Source organism: Cucumis sativus, chromosome 2, assembly GCF_000004075.3.
Source record: "Cucumis sativus cultivar 9930 chromosome 2, Cucumber_9930_V3, whole genome shotgun sequence".
Lineage (NCBI taxonomy): Eukaryota > Viridiplantae > Streptophyta > Magnoliopsida > Cucurbitales > Cucurbitaceae > Cucumis > Cucumis sativus.
Genome location: NC_026656.2, coordinates 10,468,206 through 10,493,456, shown reverse-complemented (window position 1 = coordinate 10,493,456; position 25,251 = coordinate 10,468,206). Strand labels below are relative to the sequence as shown.

General features: G+C 31.0%; 3 protein-coding genes across 4 annotated transcripts; all 3 read left to right on the top strand.

Annotated features, from left to right (window-relative positions):
* Positions 1-5,072: 5,072 nt before the first annotated feature.
* On the top strand, positions 5,073-7,179 carry LOC101220285 (1-aminocyclopropane-1-carboxylate oxidase homolog 6). The gene is made up of 2 exons (XM_004142132.3): positions 5,073-6,003; positions 6,681-7,179. Exons 1-2 carry the CDS (start codon positions 5,128-5,130, stop codon positions 6,933-6,935), a joined length of 1,131 nt encoding a protein of 376 aa, XP_004142180.1. The 5' UTR covers positions 5,073-5,127; the 3' UTR covers positions 6,936-7,179.
* Positions 7,180-12,233: 5,054 nt separating this feature from the next.
* On the top strand, positions 12,234-14,512 carry LOC101220914 (CASP-like protein 5B3). 2 transcript variants are annotated; one of them, XM_011650854.2, is made up of 3 exons: positions 12,234-12,894; positions 13,725-13,797; positions 13,941-14,512. In XM_011650854.2, the coding sequence occupies exons 1-3, from the start codon at positions 12,764-12,766 to the stop codon at positions 14,133-14,135; spliced, it is 399 nt and encodes a 132-aa protein (XP_011649156.1). In that variant the 5' UTR covers positions 12,234-12,763; the 3' UTR covers positions 14,136-14,512. The 2 variants fall into 2 exon arrangements, with proteins under 2 accessions (XP_011649156.1, XP_004142183.1); XM_004142135.3 differs by having other exon boundaries at positions 12,248-12,894; positions 13,725-13,857.
* Positions 14,513-15,814: 1,302 nt separating this feature from the next.
* On the top strand, positions 15,815-19,053 carry LOC101221302 (WAT1-related protein At4g08300). Its single transcript, XM_004142211.3, has 7 exons — positions 15,815-16,077; positions 16,282-16,344; positions 16,442-16,558; positions 16,677-16,914; positions 17,153-17,311; positions 17,468-17,619; positions 18,679-19,053. Exons 1-7 carry the CDS (start codon positions 15,875-15,877, stop codon positions 18,827-18,829), a joined length of 1,083 nt encoding a protein of 360 aa, XP_004142259.1. The 5' UTR covers positions 15,815-15,874; the 3' UTR covers positions 18,830-19,053.
* Positions 19,054-25,251: the final 6,198 nt, after the last annotated feature.

The window sequence follows — 25,251 nt, the reverse complement described above, 5'->3', positions numbered from 1 at the left end:
TTCAATTATTGATGTTATGAATAATTCAGTACCTCATAAAACCTCACTATTTATTAAACATAATCTACCCACTAAAACAAACTTTCCATACTCCTAAAACCAAACACCATTTACAAGTTTTCAATTTCAATTTATCATCACTTCCAATCTAAAATCTACAATTTTCAATATTGAATTTCTTTCTTAGTTCTCAACCACGTTCCTCCAACTTTTAAAATTGTGCAAAAATTGAATAGAAACTTTTTCCTATTTGATTGGCCTTCCTTGAAAAGAAAAAAGAAAATAGAAAATTTAAGGTACATACTTAAAAGAAAACATAAGATTTATTTGGACTTAAAGAATTTAAAGAAAAAGACATCGTTTTTTATATTTGATATATCAATGATATACTAACTATACAAAATACAAAGTATTATGATATACAATCTAAAACGCAACCGTGATGGTACAACTCTTTTTTAAAATAAAACAATGATGTTACCATTGAAAGAGGATCCCACGTCTCGGGACCAATGCACAAAGCAAAGCACAAAACAACAGATGTATAAGTGAGGATACCCTAAACCAAACCACCACACACATCAAGCCAAAAAGAAAAAAAAAGGGTAATAACAAAACAGAACAAGCAATAATGATAAAGACAAAAAATATGGGCAACACACAAACTCCACTAAAGCATGCCAACAACAAGTTAACAAAGGATAAAATGTTATCCATTTGCATATGGAATTCATAATTGTTAGAGAGAAGATCGATGGCTACTGAAGCAATAAAAAGAAAACTCACTTTGATTGCAATCATATCATTCTGCTGTGTATGTAACAAGCTTATGGAGGATATATTAAAGGGAAAATAGCAAACAAAATTAGTTTGCTGATATATCTTCCTAGAAACAAGAAACAATCTAACAAACTAGGAGACTCATTCACAAACTAACTGCAAGTGCCAGTACTTTAGCAACTACTGGAATTATTCAAACATATATAATACTCCCACCCTTGATTAAGCTGAATCATTCCAAAATCAGTTTACATGTGCCACTACTTCTGACTTGCATCTCATTCGCAAAATATCTTCCAACTTGAGTGGCTTGGTCATGACATGAGCTACTTCCTTTGAACAAAAATGTTGCAGCTCCACAATTCTATTATTTGAAAGATCCCTGAGGAAATGAAAACGTACGTCAATGTGTTTGCTCTTCAGATACCACATCTCAACTAATAATGATCTTTTTGTCGATAGGGTTATAGAGTTCATATGCCTTTGATTCTTCACTAACTCCCAATAACATGCAAGTTACATTGCGCTCTAGTTTAGTTTGAGAATTATACTCTCCCACATGCACATGCCACACATCCATGCACTTTGAAATACTTGAGGGAAGGTTTTTTCAACTTCAAGCTTCCGCATGGACATGAGCCACCCACCCATTTGTTGACATCAAATTCAAGTGAAATTATCAAAATAAAACACATCTCGCACTTGGATTGACTTTTTGTTCTGGGTGTCTTTCTCTCCTTACTGATCTCCAACCTCCTCTATTTTGCTCTCTTGCTCTCCTCTATCTCATTTTCTAATTTTTATCATTCACTTCTTGGCCTCATCTCTCTCGCTCACGAACTCTTGGTCTCCTTTCGTTGTCTTTTCATCTGACTATCTTGCTCTTCACTAGTACATTTGTTCTTTCACTCCATTGCATTTGGAATAGGGAATAACACACAAATAGTCAACAACATCACCTCTACAACGTTTCAATGCTCGATGACAAATAGAAAAATAAAAACATATATTGATTGATAAAAATGAAAAATAAAGAAAATTTGATAAGAAAAGAAAACTAAAAGTAGCTTCTTAACTTTGACCGTCAACAACTAAACTTATTGGGTTTGAAAAAATAGGAACAAAACCATTTTAGAGTATATGATTGTTCTTGCACTTCCATGTAGGTATGTGCGAAAAGAATAAATCTGTAAAACAGAAACTCATTAGGAGTATGGCTAAGTAGCAGATCTTGCTTTTTAAAGACATTTTGTCACTTTGCCTTGTCGTCCCCATGATAAAACAACATTGTTCATCGTCCAAAATTGCACCAGAATCGAACGAAAAACCAAGACTCTAATGTTAGTTGAGCATAATTCAAAAGAAACATGATAACAAAAAGAGAGAATTTTGAGAAAGGGAGTGAATACATTGATTGGATTTGATTAGTTGTAATGAAATGAGAAAGGAGGTGATGTATAAGGACTCCGGTATAATCCTCTATTTGTGCAAACTAGTGACGATAAGGTGTTGCATCTCAAATGCCAAAGTTTTATTTAAAATTTAAAATATACTTTTTCCAAAAAAAACAATTTAAGAGATAGCATTTATTTCATTTTATATTTACACAACATACTTTTATTTTAATAATATTGTTTGGAGTTAAAAAATATGTTTGAAATTATGCTAAATAAATTATTTGGTTAATAATATACACCCTGAATCAAACATTTTCAACCAGTATATTATATTTTTCATTATTTTCTTATTAAAGTATATATTTTTCATAAAATATTTTCTTCATAGTACAAATCCAAAGCAAAACAAAATTATTAAAACAATAAATTTTCAAACGGAAAAAACAATTATTAGAACAATAAATTTTCAAATGGAAAAAATGTTTGTTGGGAGTGTAAGTTTATCAACAATTATTAGAACAATAATTGCATATTGGTAGTAATCTTTTCTTTTTATACTTATAACCATAAATGATTAATTATCTATACTTTTTTTTTTTTTGTAAAAGTTAACCTGTAATACAAAAAATAAATTGTAGAATTATTCCTTCATCTTCACGTGATAAAACAAGGGCAAAGACAATCTCAAATCAAACTATTATAAGTAGTCAAAATGCAAGTATTATGATTAGCAATTAATTGGCGTAACCATGAGAAAAATCTTGTGGACACTATTTGTCGAACATAAAAATTTAAATAAGATATTCTTGATATTACTCTAATGACTACTGCGTATGCTACCTTAATCAACCAAAACTCCACTACAAAAATCTTTACTAATTTTGCTAGTGACTTTTGGTGCCTCATGTAACACCCCGAACTCTAAGGTATTTATTTTAAGACAAATTTTGTTTAGTTGAAGAAATTTTTTTCTTTTGAAAAGAAGTTGAGGGTAGAAAGGAATTTGGAAACGTGATAATAATAATAATATATATATATTTTTTTATTATTTTATTTATTTAAAATAATAATAAAAGAAAAGAAAAGAAAATTTCTTCCCTTTCTTCTTCCTCCCGCGTGTCACAATCGTAGCGTTTCAACCTCGAGACGGACGATTGTGCGGCACTTGTTCTAACTAGATGAACAAGTCAGCCGATCAAAATTCAAGAGTTGTGGGTAACGTTGATGTATGTCCTAACCTTCGTTTGTGTTTTAGGGAAATTTTATTTATAAAACGCGGAAAAGAAAGAAATACATTGAAATAGACGTTACAATAAGCATTAAAGACTGTCAATTGCAAGGAAAAAGGGTTGCTTGCAAAGAGTACAACTAATGCTTGGGCGGGGATTCAACTGGTATGCCTCCCCTATAGTACATTTTGAACATTTTCTTCTCTGGCAGGCTTGCATATGAAAATGCCGAAACGTCACACCCAAGCTTTATGACCTAGAATGAAAAGCAAATACCTAAACTAGTTATGAAAACTAAAGATGAGATAAACTGGGGGTAATCAGAGCATATAACCAAAGGTAAACACACTTTGGAAAAATATGTCCGTGACACACTCCCCCACTTAAACAGTTGACGTCCCCGTCGACTGGCAAAGCTGAAATCATTCGATCTTCTGCCTCCACGCTTTACGGTCTTGTTACATCTTCCACAGGCTTCTTCCATGAGGAGGCTTTTCTGCTTCACCACGAACTTCTTCCATGGGTCTTCTTCTTCAACTTTCGTTGATTCCTCGTGTGCTCTCACGAGGTGGAGATCTTCGTATCTTCCGAAACCACATCTGTTCAGGTCGCGACGTCATGATATCCTGACCTTCCAGGTGAAGGTCCAAGGGGCGATGCCTCCCATCTGCCCATCTTCTCAGCCGCTTCGAGACTTTCTCTAAATTGGCTCGAACAGTGTCTGATCTATGCTTCCACTTCTTTACAAGGTTACGAGTCTGAGGCTCCTTCTTCATATAGGGAAAATCAACAAGACACGACAATACATATTGTTTGTCACCAACACTCATTGTTGGACTTCTGTCAGTTGATGATTTCTTCATAGTTGTAACACCCGGTTGTCTTGCCTCCAACGAACGACCCCCGTTCTTTTGCACTAACTAGCCGGCCTTTATCGTACTTCTGCCATCATGAGTGACAGAGTTTTCCTTCGTGGATTCTGTTTACGCGTCTCGCATTGGGCAATCAGCTTGACAGGCCTGTGTACGAGCCGACAATTCTGATTCGATTTGATTTGTTGTAATGAAATGAGAAATGAGGTGTGTATATATAATGGAACAAAAACATAACGGCCAAACGTGGCAACGGTTCAACATATCGAAATGATCAAAACAATCAAAGCGAACGGAATGGTTCAACCAACAAAACGTTTGCAACATTTGTGATGATAAAAAATATATTAAAAGTATTTCAAAATTAATTTTAGCAAAAATATAAGTCTATTATTTTGTACTATTACACCATTCACTCGACTGGTGGATAGGGTGTGAAGATATTCACAAAAGCCACATTTACTTATCTTTTCACCCGACCTAAAATTTAGGTATCCATTTGAGATCGAATACTAACAAGTATGAGCAAGCAAGATGAGAATCCTAGTTTGAATTTAAATAATTTTTCAACCAGATAGATTGAGACACATGATAAAATTTTTATTATGTACTCATTTGACAAGACACAAAGAACAAAATATTCCCAATTCAAAAAGAAAAAGTCCAAAAATCATACACTTTCCTATTGAATATTTAAGAGATCAATTAAATATCTTAAGAGATTAACCCTTTTCCACATCAGCATTCAATTATTGATGTTATGAAGAGTCATCTATATAAACCCTCTTCACTATTCTCATTCCTTACACACAAATTCACCACTCAATTCAAAAACACATCAAACAAGCTATGAACACCCCTATACAAGTTTTCAATTCTTACGACCGTCAGGCCGATCTCGAAGCTTTCCACAATACCAAATTGGGAGTGAAAGGTTTGGCGGATGCCGGCGTTTCCCAACTCCCAAGAATCTTCTGCCACGACAATCAATCGGCGGCGTCCCTTATCTCTTCCCCTGCAGCTGCGGCGGAGGAGAAATTAGCAGGTAAAACAGACGCCAAGAATTTAACAATCCCCGTTATCGATCTACAAGATTCTCACAAAAACAGAGTAAAAATAATAAACGAAATCAAAGACGCTTGTAAGAATTGGGGATTCTTTCAAATCCTCAACCATGGGGTTCCATTAAGCGTAATGAAGGAGATGATGGCCGGAATCCGGCGGTTTCACGAGCAAGAAGAGGAAATGAAGAAGGATCTGTACTCGAGAGATTTCCAGAGGAAGATACTTTTCAATACGAATTTTGATTTGTTCAAAGGGGTGTCGACGAATTGGAGGGACACGTTGACGGTGGTGGTGGCACCGCGTGGGGTGGAGGAGGAGGAGATACCGGAAGTATCGAGGGAGGCGATAGTGGAATATTCGAGAATGGTGAAGGAATTGGGGGATATTTTACTTGAATATTTAGGGGAGGGATTAGGAGTGGGGAGTAATCGGTTGAAGGAATTGGGTTGTGGAGATGGAATGGTAATGTTCTGTCATTACTATCCGCCGTGCCCACAGCCGGAAATGACATGGGGAACCACAGATCATACGGATAGTAGTTTTTTGACGGTGCTTTTGCAGGATGAGTTGGGTGGACTTCAAGTCCGCCATGAGGATCGCTGGGTTGATGTTCATCCCATCGAAGGAGCTTTTGTTGTTAACATGGGCGATTTCATGCAGGTAACTAATTCCATCTTTTTAACTAATACATTTCAATACCATTTTCATCTCCCCATCCACTCAAATTCAAACCTTCCGAATTACATCAATATGTGAACATCTTTTTAACTTTAAAAAACAACATCCCCTTACTACAATAGATTATATATTATGTAATATATTTTACCGTAGAAATGTTTTCAAATATAACATAGAATAAAATTTTGTTTCTTTTTAATATCATATTCTCAAAATTCTACTTCTAGATTTGCCTACCAAACAAGCCCTTACCAATTCACGGTTTTAAAAAGAAGTTCCAAGATTAGTTAGACAAGCCGCATAGCTATCTTAACATGCTCAACTATATATATATCTTGAAATAATTTGACCCTTGAAATTATAATAATTTATTTTAGATGAGTCTTCAAATATTCAAGATGTTTAATATTCTAAGTTAGAAATGGTCCCAAGTGAAACAAAATAGTTCTAATTTATATAAATGAAAATAATTAATTCCTAAATACAATATAATTAATTTTAAAAATGAAAACGAAATAATATATACAAAAATAACAAAAAGAATACTCACCAAGAAAAATCAACATAATCATGGACAATCAACGACAAGATGTTTTGATTATTCATTATATGGAAGTGATTTTACTATATGTTACTATGTATATTATATTTGGTTGCAGCTGATGTCAAATGATACGTTCCTAAGTGTGAATCATAGGGTTTTAGCAAATAAGAGAGGGCCAAGAATCTCAGTGGCAAGTTTCTTTAGGTGCAATCTTGCACCAGAAAATGGTTTAGTTTTTGGACCTCTTAAGGAGTTAAGATCAGAGGAAAATCCAGACATTTATAGAGAAACTTCCATCAAAGACTATGTGGCTCATTACTATCACAAAGGCCTCAATGGCATCTCTGCTCTTGAACACTTCAAACTTTGAACAACAATAATATGCAAAGTAATTTGAAATGTCGTCCTATAATTCCATGTGTGAAATCTCAATATTGTTTTCTGATATATGATGGTACAGTAGCTAGTCTGGATGGAAATATCCATCAATATGTTACATATATCTGTAAACCCAAAGTTTCAACTTCCATATGTTATATGTTAATAGATATCTTCAATGTTAAAGATTATTCTATATAAATACACAAAATATCATGTATTATTCCCTTGGTGAATTTGAGTATTAATAGCAACTTGTTAAATTAAATATTTTTTTTTGCAATATAGAAATAATATTATATTTTTGGACTATTTTCAAATATAGCAAAGTGAACAATTTTTTTTTTTTTTTTTATAAATATAGAAAAACATCACATTCTATCTATGATGGTCGATCGCCGTAAATCACTCTTTGTATATATCTGTATTAGGATAGATAGTAGCCTATCTTGATCTATCACGCATATACTGTATTATTTTGTTATGTTTTTTAAAGTTTTGTTATTTAAAATTAATTTTTTTTATATATATATACTTTAAAATTCTTTATTAATTTACAAAAATATCCATCAAAGACTTATAATTTTTGGAAACAACCTTATTCTTATTTTTAAAAATAGTTTTGGAAACAACCTTATTTTTATAATTTCTTTCCCAACAACCCTATTTTTCAAAATATTTACACAAAACACATTATTTTTTAAAAAAATCCGAAAAGAAATGACCGACAGCGAATTAGTAAAGTAAGAAAGAGAGAGGGAAATTTAATTTTTAGAACTTAAAAAAATTAAAAAATAAATTAAAAATGCGGAGGTTCAATAATGTCTGTTTTTACCAAATAAAAAATTATTAAAAATTGAAATATCATTAATGTCAATTTTTACATAATAAAAGAATTAAAAAAAATGGACAGATAATTAATGTAGGTTTAAAAACGACATTAAACTCATATCATTAATGTAGGTTTAAAACCGACATTGATCAGCCTTTCCAAAAACGAAGAGAAAAAATCATTTTTTTCACCTAGACTAAAGCCCATATTTCTTCTAGTGAACTCCCAAGAAATCTTTGCATACTTGCTTTCAGCTATATGTTAACGATCCTACAACTGGCTCACTATCCACCGGTAACTCCAACTGGATCGAAACATCCTGTAGTGTGACCGTGCATTCCCCCACGGGACAAATGAAATGTGTAGATCTCTAGACTCCAACGCTTGACCAAAGTAGTAATAATGTGTCAATCCAACTGCACGAATCCTATATGGAAAACCAAAGAAATCCAACAGCCTCTAAGTACGCCATCTTTTGCTGATCAAAGGGTATCGTGTGCTAGGACCCTATCTCTCTCCTTCGACAACTCAAAACAACTGTATGAAGGAGGTATCTCATACAAACTGTGAGCGATGAGAAGAGTGTAGATATAGCTGGCTACATATATTGTAAAAAAGTATTGATGTAATAACATAGTGATGAATTCAAAATATTACATGCCCAACTTAATAAATAAAATTTCAAAAACATAAAATTAAATAATTACACGATACAAAAGTATGAATTTAAGTTGTATAATTAACATATCCATACACTAAAATTTAAGCCAAGTTCTCAAAATTTAAAATACCTAAACTCAAATAATTTCAAACAACATACCTATAATTAAATAATTACATTTAAACTTCCTAAACTATTATTTCCCTAAAATCAAAATTTAAATAAACCTATCGTTGTACCGAAATTAAAAACTAACATAACTAAAATCAAAATTGTTCATAAATCAAATAATTTTCCTAAAATCAAATAATTTATCTGAAATCAAGTAATTTTCCAAAATTCAAATAACATACCTAAATTCAAATAATTTTTCTAAAATCAAATAATTTCAAATAACATCAAACAATATACTAAAATCAAATAACAAATCTAAATTCAAATCATTTTTATAACAAAATCGAGTAATTTTTAAGTTAATTTTCATAAATATAGTAAACGTTTACGACCCATGTAACAAAATAAAAAATTTCATTAAGTTGACCATTTTTTAAAAAATTATTCTAGATTTGTCCTTCATTTTCATCGTCTTTCTTCTCTTTCTCATTTGCAATTTTTTTCTCTCTTCATCGTCTTTCTTCTTTTCTTCTGCCATTTTTTTTATAAAAAATTACCAAACTGTTATTGAACCCATCTACCAAATTTAAAAGATAGATTTTTTTTATATCTTTTTCAAACGGTTAGTTGTTCAAGATAGTCTACCAAATATAAAGAATCTTGAAAAAAAAGTCAAATCTAAACGATCGTGTATCAAATAATCCTAAAAAAATTGTTTAGATTTGGGTAGCTAAATGTAGACGAGCAAATCTAAATGATTGTGTAGGAAAAATAGTCAAATCTATACGATTGTTTTTCAAATATTCTACTAGAGTTAGATGCCAATTAATCACAGGACATTTTTGGTATTTTTCATTATGGACCTATGAGCTTTCTTAGTTTTTTAAATTGTTATATCAAGTGTAAATATTTTAGGAATTTGTTGTATTTTTTAAAAGACCCCTAATTTTTATCCCTAAAATCTAAAATTAAATAGATTCTGTAAAACCAAATAATTTCAAATAACATCAAACAATATAACTAAAATCAAATAAGAAATCAAAATTTAAATAATTTTGACAACAAAATCAAGCAATTTTTATCCCTAAGAATCAAATGATAGAACTAAAATCAAACCATATAACTAAAATCAAATAATAAATCTAAATTCAAATATTTTTTATAACAAGTAATTTTTATCCCTAAAATCAAACAATATAACCAAAAATTGTCTATCCCGTCTATGACTTAGTTAAGTAATAAATAAATAAAAATATACATATTGACGATAAAATTAGAATGCAAAATGGAAGGCAAGGAAGACTTTTCGTGAAGCTCGACTGCGAGGGAGGCTCTTGGTTGCTGATTTTTTGTGAAGGATGTAAAGATTGCTAAATTTTTATGAAGGATGGAAGGTTTTTGTGAAGATTGAAGGAAGGCAGATGACAAATGAGAGGCAGAAGGTAAGATGAAAAGATGGAAAGAAAAAGCTCAGCGGCTAGGTTTTAAAGTATCGAAGTTGTGTATCCAGTACACAACTCTATCAACTCTGCAGTTGATAGAGTTGACTGTCAGAAAGCATATACATGACTGGAGTCGTGTACACCGAAGTCGTGTCGGTACATGACTCCAGTCACAAGTCGTAGATTGGGTCCACTACTCCAATTAGATTTCGACCTGTAGACGTGTACTTGGTCTATGATTTAGTGAAGTCGTGTACTAAATACACGACTTCACTTTTTGACATTAGATTTCCACTTGCCCCATTTTTTATTAATACAATTTAAAAGTATGTTTTTAGAAAAAAAAATTCTACAAAACCCATATTCAAAGATACCTACGTTATCCAAGAAAAAGTTTAAGATTTTGAAATGGACAAAAAGGAAGAAAAAGTTGCTTTCTTTCATTCTAAAAAACAAATCCACAGTTAATTAGTTCAATTTTGGTTCTTTCATGTACTCTAAAATATCCAATCTTAGACCTTACAGTTTAAATAAATTTTAAACTCAGTCAAATTTTTTATAAAAAATGATTTAATAACAATGATAAATATCATGTAGAAGTGACAATAAATCTATAGTTATGAAAGTAAGGAGTGGTTTTTTTTCTTCTTCTTTTTTTTAATCAAATTTGGTTCAACAATAATAATGATTTTGATCTAACCAGATATAATGGATTAACATGTTTTCAACAGTTGTGCTTATGAACATGTTTTCAATTTTATAAATATTTCATTATATATATCTATATATGTAAACTCTAAGAATTCCAAAGAGAATATATAAAAATTTGAAAGTCGTTTAATTTTTTTTGTAAGAGAAACATTGAGATGAGATGAAAGAGGAGAATATAATTTTTTTTAATGGATACAAAGGTACAATCTATTTTCTAAATTTTCCATTTTATAAAAAAAAACAAAAAATCTCCATAATTAAATGTCTACGAGTATGCTAAATAGATGTCTATTTTTAGTATTTGTTGTCAAATGTCAAATTATAACTATCCCATTTGTTATTCACGTATCTCAATATAACATAGCTATTGTGCATTGGTATCCATTGGATCTACTGCCTAGTGACCATTTTACCTATAAATAAAAATGTATGATGGTGGTAAGTGACACAAATTGGTTGAATTTGAAAAGAAATTGGAAATAGTGGAGAAATTTGGATAATATTATTTTCCCAATTTCTTATTTATCCTATTTTATTTATTTTAACATTATAATTTTCTCGATATTCCCTTTCCTGCTGTACCTCATTTTTACAACAATGTCAGTAAAGAAATTACAATAACAGCATAGACGGTCTTTCAAAATTATAAAAAAAGAAAAACGTGTATCTACTTAGCAATCTCATTTTGTTTTATTTTTAAATTTTAACTGTGATATAATTATTTACTAATTAGCATCTAAATAAATATATCACATTTTTATTTAAATTTAAATATATGCTTATTTTAAAGTTTTGTTTAAAAGATTTCTAACATCATTCCGTGTATGGTTTTTTTTTTCTCATTACAACCATCATAAGCTTAGAAATTGGAATTACAATATCCAGAGACAAAAGTCATACTAATTATTGTTAACTTAACCTCACTTTGATGTAATGTAATGCATAATTTTTTAACTAATAATTAAAAGTTAATAAAATTAATATGATTTTCTAACTAATAATTAAAAGTCAATCAAATTAATAGGACAACTAATTTGAACTAAAATTATACATTTGAGTCATGCAAACTAGAATTGAACAAATATGAAATTACATTTATTAAAGTAGCATTTTAATCAAAAATAAAAAATAAAAAATTAAGGTAATTACATTTAGTAGTATGATAGAGTATAATAATTAAATGTATAGTAATATTTATAAAAATGTTTACAAATATAAGAGAATTTATTTTAATTTTAGAGCAACTTAGTTTATTATGATAGATTGGTACACTAAATTTTATTTCATTTGCAGTTTATTTATTTTGAATGTGTTATATGTAAAAGTATTTTGGAATGGAAGAGGCATGTTTAATAGAGTAAGATTGGATATAGATATAGGCAATAGCATAATTAGACATAGTTTAAAATTATTGTAAAACATACAAATTGAATTCATAAAATGATGGCAAAGATAGTAAAATAGATAATTAAAAAGAGAAAAAGAAAAGGAAAGGAAAGGAAAGGTAAAGTTGAATTAAGAAAACCCACTGTTTAGTGTTGAGTGCTTGTTGGTTCACCCATAAGTGGTTTTTCAGTTTCACAAGCACCAATGTTGTCTTCTTTTTAACAATTCCTTTCAATTTGTTCTACAAACACCCCACCAAAATACAGGGATATGGTGGGCCAATCAACGCGTGCTGCTGAAGAACGCCATTTAGGGATTTTCATTTCTCATTTTTACTTTTTTTCTACTTTTCTTCCTTCCCATTTCGATTCCTTAAACATCAATGGCACCCAGGTTTGGTAATCGGTTCAAAACCCACATACCAGAACCCACCATCAAACACATTACTCTGTTTTTTCTCTGTTGATTCAAGGATCCGTGCCCTCTCATTCTGTTGATCCCTTTGTGTTTTGCTCATTAGGTTTTCTGGGTTTTCATTTGGAGAATGGTGGGGATTTGAGGGTATTCTGCTGATTGTGGATGGAGAATTGGAGGAGGATAAGGAAATGGGGTTTGTTGTTACATTTAGGATCTGTTATTGGTGATTGTGTTTTCATTTGGGGTAAAGGGGAAATATGTTGGATTTTCCTGGAACTCCAGGGACATTGACTGGCTTTGTGTTGAGGATTTTGCAATGTGTTTTTGCTGCTGGGTCTATTGCTTCCATGGCTACTTCTATTGGCTTCTATAACTTCACAGCTTTTTGGTATTTATTCATTCTCTTCGCGCCTTTTTCTTCTTTTGGTATGTTTAGTATTGATTGTATTTCAAATCGAATATTCCTCAAGAGGTCTTTTTTTTTTTTTAGTAATGTACGACTGGGTGATACTTTGATTGAATTAGAAATTTTGGGAACGCTGCTGCTTAGTCTTATCCTATTTGTGATCCTTGCCTTTTACTGGTGGTTTGGCTGCTTTCGTTATGGCTTTTGCCTTGCAAGTTTGAAAATAGCTATGATTTGAGTAGTCCACTCCATTTGAGCTTTGATTTTATGAAACTTTTGAATAATTGTACGGGGAATTTTGGGGTCTTAAGGTAAGTGTGGGATTATTGCCTTGGTTATTTTCTATCGTTTGTGTTCCAAGACCTGTTTTTGCATTCTTGAGCATAGTATTTGCTGAGAGTATTCTTCTTCATTTTCATTCATTTTGATATGGGAAAATTTTGTTACAAGTTCAATTGAGTTTCTTTCGAAATAACCCTTTCCATGTTTTGCATTAAATCATTAACATGCCCTGGGAAATTAGTAAAGATAAATGTGTAGAAAGAACTGTGAGGTACCCTCTGATACTGTACGAAGATATTGGTCTAGCTCGATTGAATCTGAGATGAAATGTAAATTTGCCTGTCCTACATACTACTCTGTGCCTTTGATGTCTCATTTCTCTCAACTACTACTCTTGGTTGCTTGAGAATGTTATTATTGCTCATTGGATATAATAAAATCTCAATCATACAGTAAAGTGTTGTGAAAATTTGGGATGATATTCGGACACAAATTGAACTCCTGGTTTATGATTCACTCATGATTTGCAGCTATGTGATTGCATCGATGGGTCTGCAAGTGACTTGGAGTTTAATGTTGGCATTGTTAGATGCATATGCATTGGTAAGAAAGAAGATGCTTCACAATCCTATTCTAGTCAGCCTCTTTGTTGTTGGGGATTGGGTGAGAATTCTAAGGTGCTTAAGATTGTGTCCTGTGATTACTATTACGGAAGTTCATTCATTTATCAATTTATTGGTTTGCAGGTGACAGCAACATTGTCTCTTGCTGCAGCTTCCGCCTCGGGTGGGGTAGCAGTTTTGTTCTTCAGCGACTTAGGACACTGCAGTTTTGGGAAGGAATGCCGGAAGTTCCAAATCTCTGTTGTTTTAGCCTTCCTAAGTTGGATAACCGTAACCATTTCAGCTCTGATTATGCTCTGGATATTGGCTGCAGTCTGAACAAACCACGAAAAATTTCACGTAATTTTCTTATATCTGTTCAATCTTTGTTTATATTTTCTACAAAGCAAGGGAAAGCAAGATATATGATAGAATGATGCCAGTGAGCAGTTTTTTCTGAAAAAGAATTGGTTTTTTTTCCCTTCAATCCGATGAAACTTTAGAGTAATACGACTAAAACTGTAGGGTTTGGCCTTGTGCAGATTCTTTATAGAATCTTTTCATCTTCATCTTCATCTTCGTATCTGTTAATTATCGTCGAGTTATACTTATGTATTTTGACCGAGTATTTGATTGATTATTTTATCCACTCTCAATCAGTTCGAATTGCCTAGTGGTAACTGATGAATGGATGCACATTCCATTTACTTTGAGAATAACTAGTCTTTGTTCTATTCACTGTTGTTGGATTCTAAACTATGGATAAAGTAAAAGTGCTGCACTTTTAGGGGTTGTTCGGAAAGCTAGAATGTAATTATGATTACTGAAAGTTTAGAGATGATGTTGGAATGCCTGAGGAATTGAGGATGGAATGAAAATTGGATTTGAATTAAAAATTATGAGAATGGAGTGAGTTTTGTATTACAAATTAAGTTCAAAATATTCTATCAAAAGGTTGATTCTTTTATTACATGACATTACAGTCACCCAAATGCCTCCTTACATAGTGGTTTAAACTTTAGGGATTATTTGTTAAACAGGAACAAGTGGAGGTGTGTGATACCTCTTCTTTTGTACAATGAGCACATGACTGTAAAGTAATCCTTAGTTTCTTGCAAACTTTTTTTAGACGTTATTTTTAGGTATACTATTTTCTTCGGATCTGTAAAACTTTAAACCAAACATTCGGTAAAGTCTAAACTTTAGCAGTTGCTTAAATCAATTGGACGTTTGTTTCCCTTTTTTTTTTTTTCCCTTTTTTATGAATTACATGACGTTAGAATAACTTTTTGTAAAGTATTTTTCAACCGTTCTAACTTTTTTCTTTTATTCTAAAAATAATCTTATATTTTCAAAACGTGACAATATTAACTTTTAATATTTCATAAAAACAAAAATTTGGAGAATAGAAACTTTGTAAAATGGTGAGTCAAAAGAGAAATTGGAACCTGAATACAATCATTGACGTAAGAATTATGTTGGCGACATATAATGCAACTGTCGAATAGCAACGAATAAAATCACTCTGGATGTTTTGGGTAAGAGGATCATACACAAAAAATCATTAAGAATTGGATTCACTCCCAATTGTTGTTTTAATATAATAAATCAGATCCTTGGTTTTTCAATCTTTCCGACACTCATATCCCTCCTCCATTTTCGTCTCATATTTCCCATTTACTTTCCATAATCAAAATTTGTCAAATAAGAATTAATCACTACCTATACCACTAGTTTATTTAATATATATCTTACTAAAAGTTAAACCAAATCATTCCCATATACACTCAATTCTATAATTAAAATAAATCTTTTTTTACATATTCTAAATAGCCCAAAATAGTTTGATGAGTAAAATAAAAGGAAGGTATTTGTCCTCTTTGAATTTGGAATATGTAATGTAATGCCACAAAAGATATAGGATTGTGACAACTACATACACTAAGAATTAATGCTTCACCAAATAACTTTTCTTTATCAACTTGATATTTGAAAACCAAGTTCTATATATGTACTCTCTCAAACTCAACTTAATAAACTTGTATTGTGAGGAGGAGAGGTGGGTATCGAGCATCGCCATGATGAACGTTTGTTTCTTACAAGTTTTTTTTATTAGGTTTAAGCCACACATCCTCATAATTTTTACTCAGTTTGGCTACACGTTTTTGTATTTTTTCGTTGATGCTTCCTTCAAGCATGGCATGAATCCTCATGTTCACATCACTTATCGACAAACTCTTGCTACCATCACCTTGCTTCCCTTTGCTTATTTTCTCGAAAGGTACTCATCTAAGAAGTTTCAAGACTCTTCTTCTATTGTCTTTTTCTTTTTTTTTTTTTCTTTTTAATTTCCAGTAATCAAAGATAGAAAAAAGGAGACAATTTTCCTCTTATCTTCAAAGGTACTACGGTTTCTATCCTCTCAAATTTGAGGATTATGTATTTCAATTTTTACTCACTGTCAAAATTTCATTATAACATGTAGGAAATTAAGACCAAGGATCACATTGGCACTATTCTTGGAGATTTTTGTTCTTTCTCTCCTGGGGTAGAGTTTTGATTATTATTGTTACCTATTTAATTCATTCAAATATTATAAAGTTTAGAGATTAAATTAAAATGACAATGAAACGATGAAAATGCAGGGTAACTTTGAGTACCAACACATACTTTGCAAGCTTGAGATACACATCTCCCACTTTTATCACATCAATGCTCAACACTATAGCTGGCTTAACATTTATAATTGCGGTTGTGGTCAGGTTCAATTATGTCAATTTTTACAAATTTAAAGAATCAATATTTGTTTATAAGAAACATAAACGTTATCAAATACATTCTACTCTAACTATATGTTGTAATGATGGTGTATATGGACAGATTGGAAGTTGTCGAGTTTGACAATCCAAAAGGAATAGCAAAAGTAATGGGGACATTGGTTTCATTGGGTGGTGTGTTGATAATGACATTCTATAAAGGACCTATAATTAGAAATGTATGCCAACCTCTCATCCATATTCAACACAAAGCTACTTATCATCTCCATGAGGATTGGCTTAAGGGTTCACTTCTTACCGTTTCAAGCTGCCTTTCTTGGGCCATTTCCTACATTTTGCAGGTCCTTAATCATTTATAGTAATCCTTACTTTTTTTCACCTAAAGTACTTACTATGTTAGATGAACCTAAAATCTCACTACACAAAACTTAAAACTTATAACGTGCTTAAACCTCAAGGATAACCAAAAGTACCATTTCGCATAAATTCTTTAATTTCTTAATCCCTCATATCTTACAAATCATTTCAAAAGATACACGTAACGATTAAGTTTAAACTTTTCGATATTGAAAACTGTAGGCTTTTACGTTAAAGCGATACCCAGCACCGTTGTCGTTAACGACGTGGATGAACCTGTTTGGAGCAGTACAAACAGCTGTGTACACAGTGTCGACACAACACAAGGCAGGAGTTTGGAATATTGGATTCAACATTGACCTCTGGGCCATTATTTATGCAGTAAGGAAATTTATTGAGCTGAAATCCCTTACCGCGTTTGGTAACCATTTTATAAGATAAAAGAAAGGAAATAAATTTAATTTTTAGAAGAAAAAAATTGAAATGATTAGCAAAGGAAACTAAATAAAATTTGAAAAGCGCCATTTTTTGTTGCAGGGACTTATGTGCTCAAGTATTATTATATATATACAACTATGGTGCACAGAAGAAAGAGGGCCAGTTTTTGTGACAATGTACAACCCACTTGGTTCCATTTTGGTTGCTCTTTTATCTTACTTTGTAGTTGGACAAAAGCTTTACTTGGGCAGGTAATCAACTTCTAACTCAAATAAATGTTAAATTTGCCATAAAAAAAATTCCATTTCGGTAATCATTTCATTATTATTATTATTATTATTATTTTTTTAAAATATAACTTGACATCTTTTACTTAAATACAAGACTTGATCCTCAGTTCTTAATCAATTTTAACGACAAAAACAAGATTTTAAAGAATACTTTAACTAGTTTTAAAATTTTCACTTGATTTTTTAAAACATTAGTAGAAGTTAAATTAGGAAGAAAATAGGTAGAAGTTAAATTAGGAACAAAATAGGTTTGAGGCATAATGAATTCATAGGCTTATTATTTTCTTAAAACTAGAAAACAAAATTCAAATAGTTAACCAACATATTTTTTTTAATGCTTGTTTACTTTTGATAATTTCTTAACCAAATTCTAAAATAAACAAAAATTAAGTTTTTAAAGAAAAATTATCAAAAATAGCAAAATATTTACCATATTTAGTAAAATTTTCAAATTCTATCGATAATAAATATTGGTAGACACTAATATTCTTTTATTAGTAGTATTGAATGACACTCCAAAATTTTGATTTGTAAATATTTTAATTTATTATGGTATTTTTTTAAAAAAATCTTTAAAACTATTTTTAAGTCTGGTTCACTACAATACTAATTTTAGTTTTTAGTTTTTGAAATTTATGCTTTTTTTTCTCTTTTAAATTCTCTACTATAGTTTTTGACTTGTTTGAAAAATTATTTGAAATTTTAGTCAAATATTAAACACAAGAAACAATTTTTTTTTTAAGTTTTCAAATTTTTAGGTTGGTTGTTGAAACAGAGGGGAAAAGTGAAAAATAAAAGAAAGGAACTTTTTAAGGTTATTGCTTTTAAGATTTAATTTCTAAAACAAATAATTAAGTAATAAACTAGATATAAATAAGAAGTTTAACGTGCTGAATGAGAAGTTTGTTTGTTTTATTATTGATATATCTAAATTAATCCTAGGTTTCAAAATTAAAAAGTTGGGAAAATTTATTGGATGCATATAAAAAAGTTAGTAATAGTAAATTTGTATTTGTGTAGCATTGTTGGTGGAGGTATCGTCATCATAGGGCTGTATTTGCTGTTATGGGGCAAACAAGATGATGAACAAAAGCTTCAAAATAAGTCACCATTGGAATCTGATTCCGTCCATCAAACTTCCAAACAATCTGATTTCCAAATTAGTCCCTAATTAGCTCTTTCCCTTATTATTTACTAGATTATGTGAACAACCCTTTTTAGTGCCTTTCATTTATCACCACTGGTACCATTATATATCCTCTCTCTCTCACGACTGCAAACTATCTCTAATTATATTCTCATTTTATATTATTACACTTGAATCTGAATCTGTAACCATAACGCTTTCGACGTAATCTCTTCTGAAAAATTACTGGATGTAGTGGCTACATTGTAGATTTGTTTTTTGTACTTCTTTTCTTGGAGTAGAGAACAGTATATATTGTGGCGCCAAACCTTAAGAAGAAAATAAGGATTGAAGTCCTCATTTACAGCAGAGAGGCTAACCAACTAGGAGATCTATCTATCCAAAAAATCTCTTCATCTTTGTATAAGTAGAAGACCTACTCGAATATATCCAAAGCTACCTTCTCCAACCTTCAAAAGCAACTCAGACATACTGAGCACTAAGAGGCATGAATTCCATCTTGGTTAGATGAACAACTTCAAAGTTGAGTAACTTGATCAATTCAACTTCAAGGCGTCAATTTCCACTTGGAGAACCTTGGACTTGGAATGGAATTCATCAATGATCTGCAACCTTGAAAAGCTCTAGCCCCTCCAGGATTGTTTGATATTATGAAAAGTGTTCATCTCTAACCCACACGAATCAGAAATTCAAAGGAGTCACGAAGAACCTAATTAAGTCTCCTCATGGGTTGAGAGAGATTACTCCAAGAAGCATCCATATTTATTTTTTTAGAGACGACACTACTACAAAAACAACCTTACTTGACACTTGTTGTTTTGTTATACTTGACAGTTTTTATTAAAACTGTCTAGTAAGATGATAAAACGTCAAGAATAACAAAATTGAAAAAATGCATATATTTTTTTTAAAAAAATTCAATACTTGACACATTAAAAACGTCAAGTCTAGTTTAATGTACTTCACATTTTAAAAAAGTCAAAAAAAAAGTTTTCCCTTTTTTATGTTTACTTTTTACATTTTTTTTTACTCTTTTTAATTTTTAATTTCCTCCTTTCCTCTTAAATTAAATTCTCAACTTGATTTAATTTTCATCTTTTCTTCTTCGTCTCCCCGACATAGTACACTGTTCTCCCTTTTCTTCTTCTTCATCTTCAAATTCGTCTTCTTTCCGACCAGGCCTTCTCCTCTTCGACTTCGACTTCGTCTTCGTCTTCTTTCTAAATAAATTAATAAAATATTTGACTTATTTTATATCATTTTAGGAAAAAAAGAAAAAAAATTAAAAAAAATCTTTTAATATCCATTTAATTTATTAATTAACTTTGCACAAAATCTCAAGATATCTCATTTTATTTTATTTATTTATTTTAGGAAATGAAACTATTTTGATTTTTATTCTTATTGTTTTTTTTTTTAAATTTATGGTACCCACGAGTCTATAAATAGGGACCCTTGTTATTTGGAAAAGGAAAGAGAGGTTTTTTAAACAAAAATTTATTTAGAGTAGAAAATTTTCTTACAAAAAAATCTGTAGAGAAAGTTGTTAGAGAAAAGAATGAGATGAGACAACCAACGATCTTGACTCACTACACTCTTTCTTCCTATTAACTTGACATAAACCTCAAGGTTAGATATTAAAACCATGTAAATTTTGGATTTAATTTTGAAAAATAAAGTTTTCTGCCATAATCAATGGATTTATGTAGTTATTCCAAATGATTCCAAAAAATTATTCGAGGTAGAGATTGTCCTTGTATAAGATAAATTTATTTTTAAGACCTTGTATATTTAACAATTATGAAACAGATAGTTGCACATGATAATGGATTGTCAATTGATATGATTAATATTTGGAAGAATAACAAAATAACATAGTAAACATTGATAAACAAACATATGCACATATTGTATATGGAAGTAATTGATAGTTATTTCACATTATGATAGGTCTCTCTTGAACTTTCATGTTTATTTTATTCAATCAACTAAATTTGTATCTAAATGTCTATTTTTAGGTATTTGAACTTTTAAAAAATCAATCATCTTAATCTATAAATTTAAAAAGGAAATAAATCATATTTTTTTTATTATTTTACCACATAATATATATGCTTACCAAATATTTATTGACTCTTACCTCCAAACACATAGAATGTGTTTCATATGCTAATTACTCGCTAAAAGAAATGACCATATCTTAGGTGGTAAAATATTGAAACCAAATTATATACATTCCAAATAAGAGAGACCAAAACACAATAGTTTTCTTTTTTTTCTTTTTCTTTAATAATTCTGGTCAGTACACCAAACGTGAAGAATGTAAAGAATTTGAATCTCCCTATTACCTAAAGTTTTGTTCACATTGACAAGAGACTTTGTCAATGTGATTCCTTCTTTTTTTGACCCATTTTCATCCCATGCATTTATGACCATAAACCAAAGAATACCAAAAGCATATTATTGTCAATCTTTAATCTAAAGATAAAATTAAACATTTAAATTTATTATGTTTCTATTTTTCCCCTTCTTCCAATTTTCATAGTTTTATTATGTAGAGATAGATTGTATGTCTCTTGAATTTCATCATTTAAAAAAAATTGCATTTATGGAAACGTCGAATGTTAAACAAAAAAATTGTGCTTTGAATCAAGATTTCAAATATCAATATTGGAGGGAGATGGGTTGATGTAAATATAAATATATAAATATTGTTAAATTGTAGATATTTGTAAAAAAAATTAAAAAAAAACTAAAACTAAAAAAATTCATTTCAAGTAATCCATAATCCATTTCACACTTTTTAAATTAAATTAAATTTCATGTGAAATCAAGATAAGGACAATACCATTTTTTTTTTTTATGTAACATCGAATGAATCTGTTTAAAGGGTAGAAGGAGGTTGGGTTGTCAAAGAAAACTTGCAAACATGTGGTGTGGTGTTTACCACCACACACTTTGTTTGTTAAGTTTGAAAGAAAAATTTGGAAGGCTAAGGAGCTTGAGAGTATGACTTTTATTATCTCTTATTCACCTCTAATAATGATGTATTTATAAAAGTCACGATTGATCTAAATAGGTGTTCTAATATGTCTTTTGAAGTCATTTTAAGATAATCGTACAACCTACGGGGTTAAGGGACATGCCTTGTGTTTGTGTTTGGTTGTTCTTGACCAAGGTCGAGGTCAAGTATCTTCCCTTAGGCTCATTTTGGTGGGGATGTCTTGTGCCGGGGCATGCATGAAAGCCATGTCTCATTACCTATTTCATTGAGCTCGACCTCAATCTTGTTCTAAGTGGAGCACATTAATTTGGATTTTGACACAAACTAACCCATCTCGTAGGTCGGGTGCTATATTTGACCCCAAATTTGATTATTTTATTGATCTCGTTACTTCTCCTTTTATTTTATGTTGATTATATCATTCAGTTCAAAATTCTCCAACACCTATTATTTCTATTATATATTCCAAATAGAAACATTCCTTTGCCTATTTTATATGTTTATGTTGGAGTTCGAAAAACATTATTTAGTTAGGAAATTGGTGAATCAACCATTAAGTTAACGGTCTTTGCAAATATAAAAATCAAACCTAAAAGAATTATCAGATATATAGCATAATATTAAAAAAATTACAAGTAGAAAATTTTAGATTCAACTATCACAATATATCTAATAGTAATATGTTCTAAAACTATCAACAAAAGAGCCTACGTCCAATAGAATCAATCACACGTCACTACAAGAATTTTGGCTCTGTCAACGGTTTTTTCTAACAATACAAAAAATGTGGGTAAAGATATGATGTGCCGAAGTAAATTCATTGTATGAGCACATCTTCATTTTTGCCGACAAAAATGTATATGTGGACAAAAAATTGTATATTGCGTGGGCACATCATCGTTTTTGCCAACAAAAATACATATGTGGAAAAAACAGTGTGGTGAAACGGAAAATTTTTATGTTGAATTTTTGCCGACGTTTATTTTAGTTTATGGCCACTTATTGTGTGTTGGCAAATATTTCCCCCCACGATTTTTTCCAGCTGTAATCCCAAACGCCGCTCTTTGATCTTCTTCTCATCTTCTCGTCTTCTGATCTTACTCCCTCAACTTCGACCCTCTCACCCAATCATCTTCTCACACCGATCTTCTTCTCGCAAACACCCATAGACGTTGAACTCTCTGACTTCTTCTCACGTCGAACATCCACAGACGCTGAACAGCCGACCAGCTCCGCCGAATGTCCAAACTCCGAATATTCCTCGTCGAACACCCCTCCTCCACTGAACGTCCTTCCCTGAACGGCTTGTCGCACCCCAACTGCCTAGTTTTCTTCGCTCACATCGAACGCCCAGCTCCGATTTCACTCCTCTTTGAGCGAGCAACTCCCCTACTTGTTGAAATTCTCGTCGACTTATAGACCCTTGTCGCTGTAAGTTATTTGATCTAACCGTTGATAACTATTATGAATTTTGATAACTCTCATGGATATAATTAATGTTAGATTTAGAAATATACTTTAATATATAAACTAATGGATAACTCTTATGACTAAATGTTATGTTGGTAATCATTTTGACTAAATGTTGATAACTCTTATGAATGTTGATAACTCTTATATGAATATATATTTTATTATATAACGAAACATTAATTAAATATATTAGTAATTTAAAGGGTTACATAGACACTTTTTAACTTGTTTTATTTTAATAAGAAACTTTTTTGATAGACATTGATATTTAACACGAATATATCCTTCAACTACGATAGAGAATCATGCATATAGTTTATATTTATTGTATGCTTGAATTGTAATATCTTGTGGCTATCCTACAACTATGGTAGCCAATCATACATATATTTTATACTTAATGTATATTTAAGTTATAAAATTCCATTTTGGACACTTTTTTCAATATTTTGTGTTTGATTATGAGTTTGGAAGACACCCGTAGGATTTTGAAAGGATTTTTTTAGACTTAGACACTTTTAAGGTGATTTTTAGTTTGATATTTAAGGCACTTAGTAGATGGGTTTTCGTTGGTTTTTAGTTTGAAAGTTACAATTGGGTTTTTTTTGCTTTAACATTTAAAAGACCACACAAACCCTTTTTTGAGTTAAAGTGCCACTTAGACACTTAAGCTAATATGTTGTGGTAATTGCTACTGGGTTGACTTTTTGTCCATACTATTCGAAGATGAATAGGGATTAGATTAAACTAAAAAATAGATTTTCAAGTGATTATATTGATGGAGTTGCTCAATTTATGGAAGTGGCTAAGTGTCATTAAATATTAATGATAAAAAAAAGAACACAGTCAATGCCTTTTTATATTTAGAAGACTTGAATATACAAAAGGAATTATATTTGCAAAGGCAAGAAACTAAGATGATAAAACCACATGCTACGTATACATTAATTGGTAGCGAAAGAATAGACTTTTGTAAGTTTTTTAAATTAGTTAAATTTTATGATGGATTTGTCTCAAACATATCACAATGTGCGAGTGTCAATAATTAATGAAAAATTATGAGAACTAAAGACTCGTGACTCATATTTTACTCCAACGACTTATTCCCATTGTCGTACGAGCATACTTACATAAGGATGTGTGTACAACTATAGTTGAGTTCTATAACTTTTTTCGTGATCTGTGTGCGAAGACAATACGTATCAGTGCCTTGAATCGTCTAGAAGCCGATATTGTGATCATACTCTACAAATTTCAAAGAATTTTTTCACTTGCATTTTTTGACATAATGATACATCTTGCAATTCATTTACCGGCTGAGACAAAGATTGTTGGTCTAGTGAGCTATAGTTGAATGTATCCCATAGAGAGAAGCTTACGAACATTAAAACAATATGTACGGAACAAAGCTCGTCCTGAGGTTTTCGTTGCAGAAGCATTCATTATGAATGATTGTTTGACCTTCTGCTCAATGTATCTAACAAGAATAGAGACAAGATTCAATAGGAATCCACTAAATGATGACTCCATGAATAGACAACTTGGTTGTGGGGACTTTGATATATTTAAACAGAATGTGCGACTAATGGGGAGTCAGTTGTGAGAACGATATCTGAAGATGAGAAAAGAATGTGTCATTGGTATGTTCTGAACAACTATTCTCAAATAGAATCGCATCGCAGGTACATTATGTATAATCACTTACTTGTGAGTTCATATTGTATATGACTAAGTCAAAATTCCTTTTAATGTTTGATATGATTACTAAGCAGAGAACATTTGAGCTTGAAAAATACTAGAGGAGAGGATGTATTAGATTTATTTAGAATGCATCAATTAAAATTTTCTAATTGGTTTAGAACACATGTAAATGTTGTTTATTAGCTTCAAAGTATATTGTTTTACTACTGAGTTATTAGTTGTTATTCTAACCTACATAACATTACATAGATGTATTCTTATTACGTGA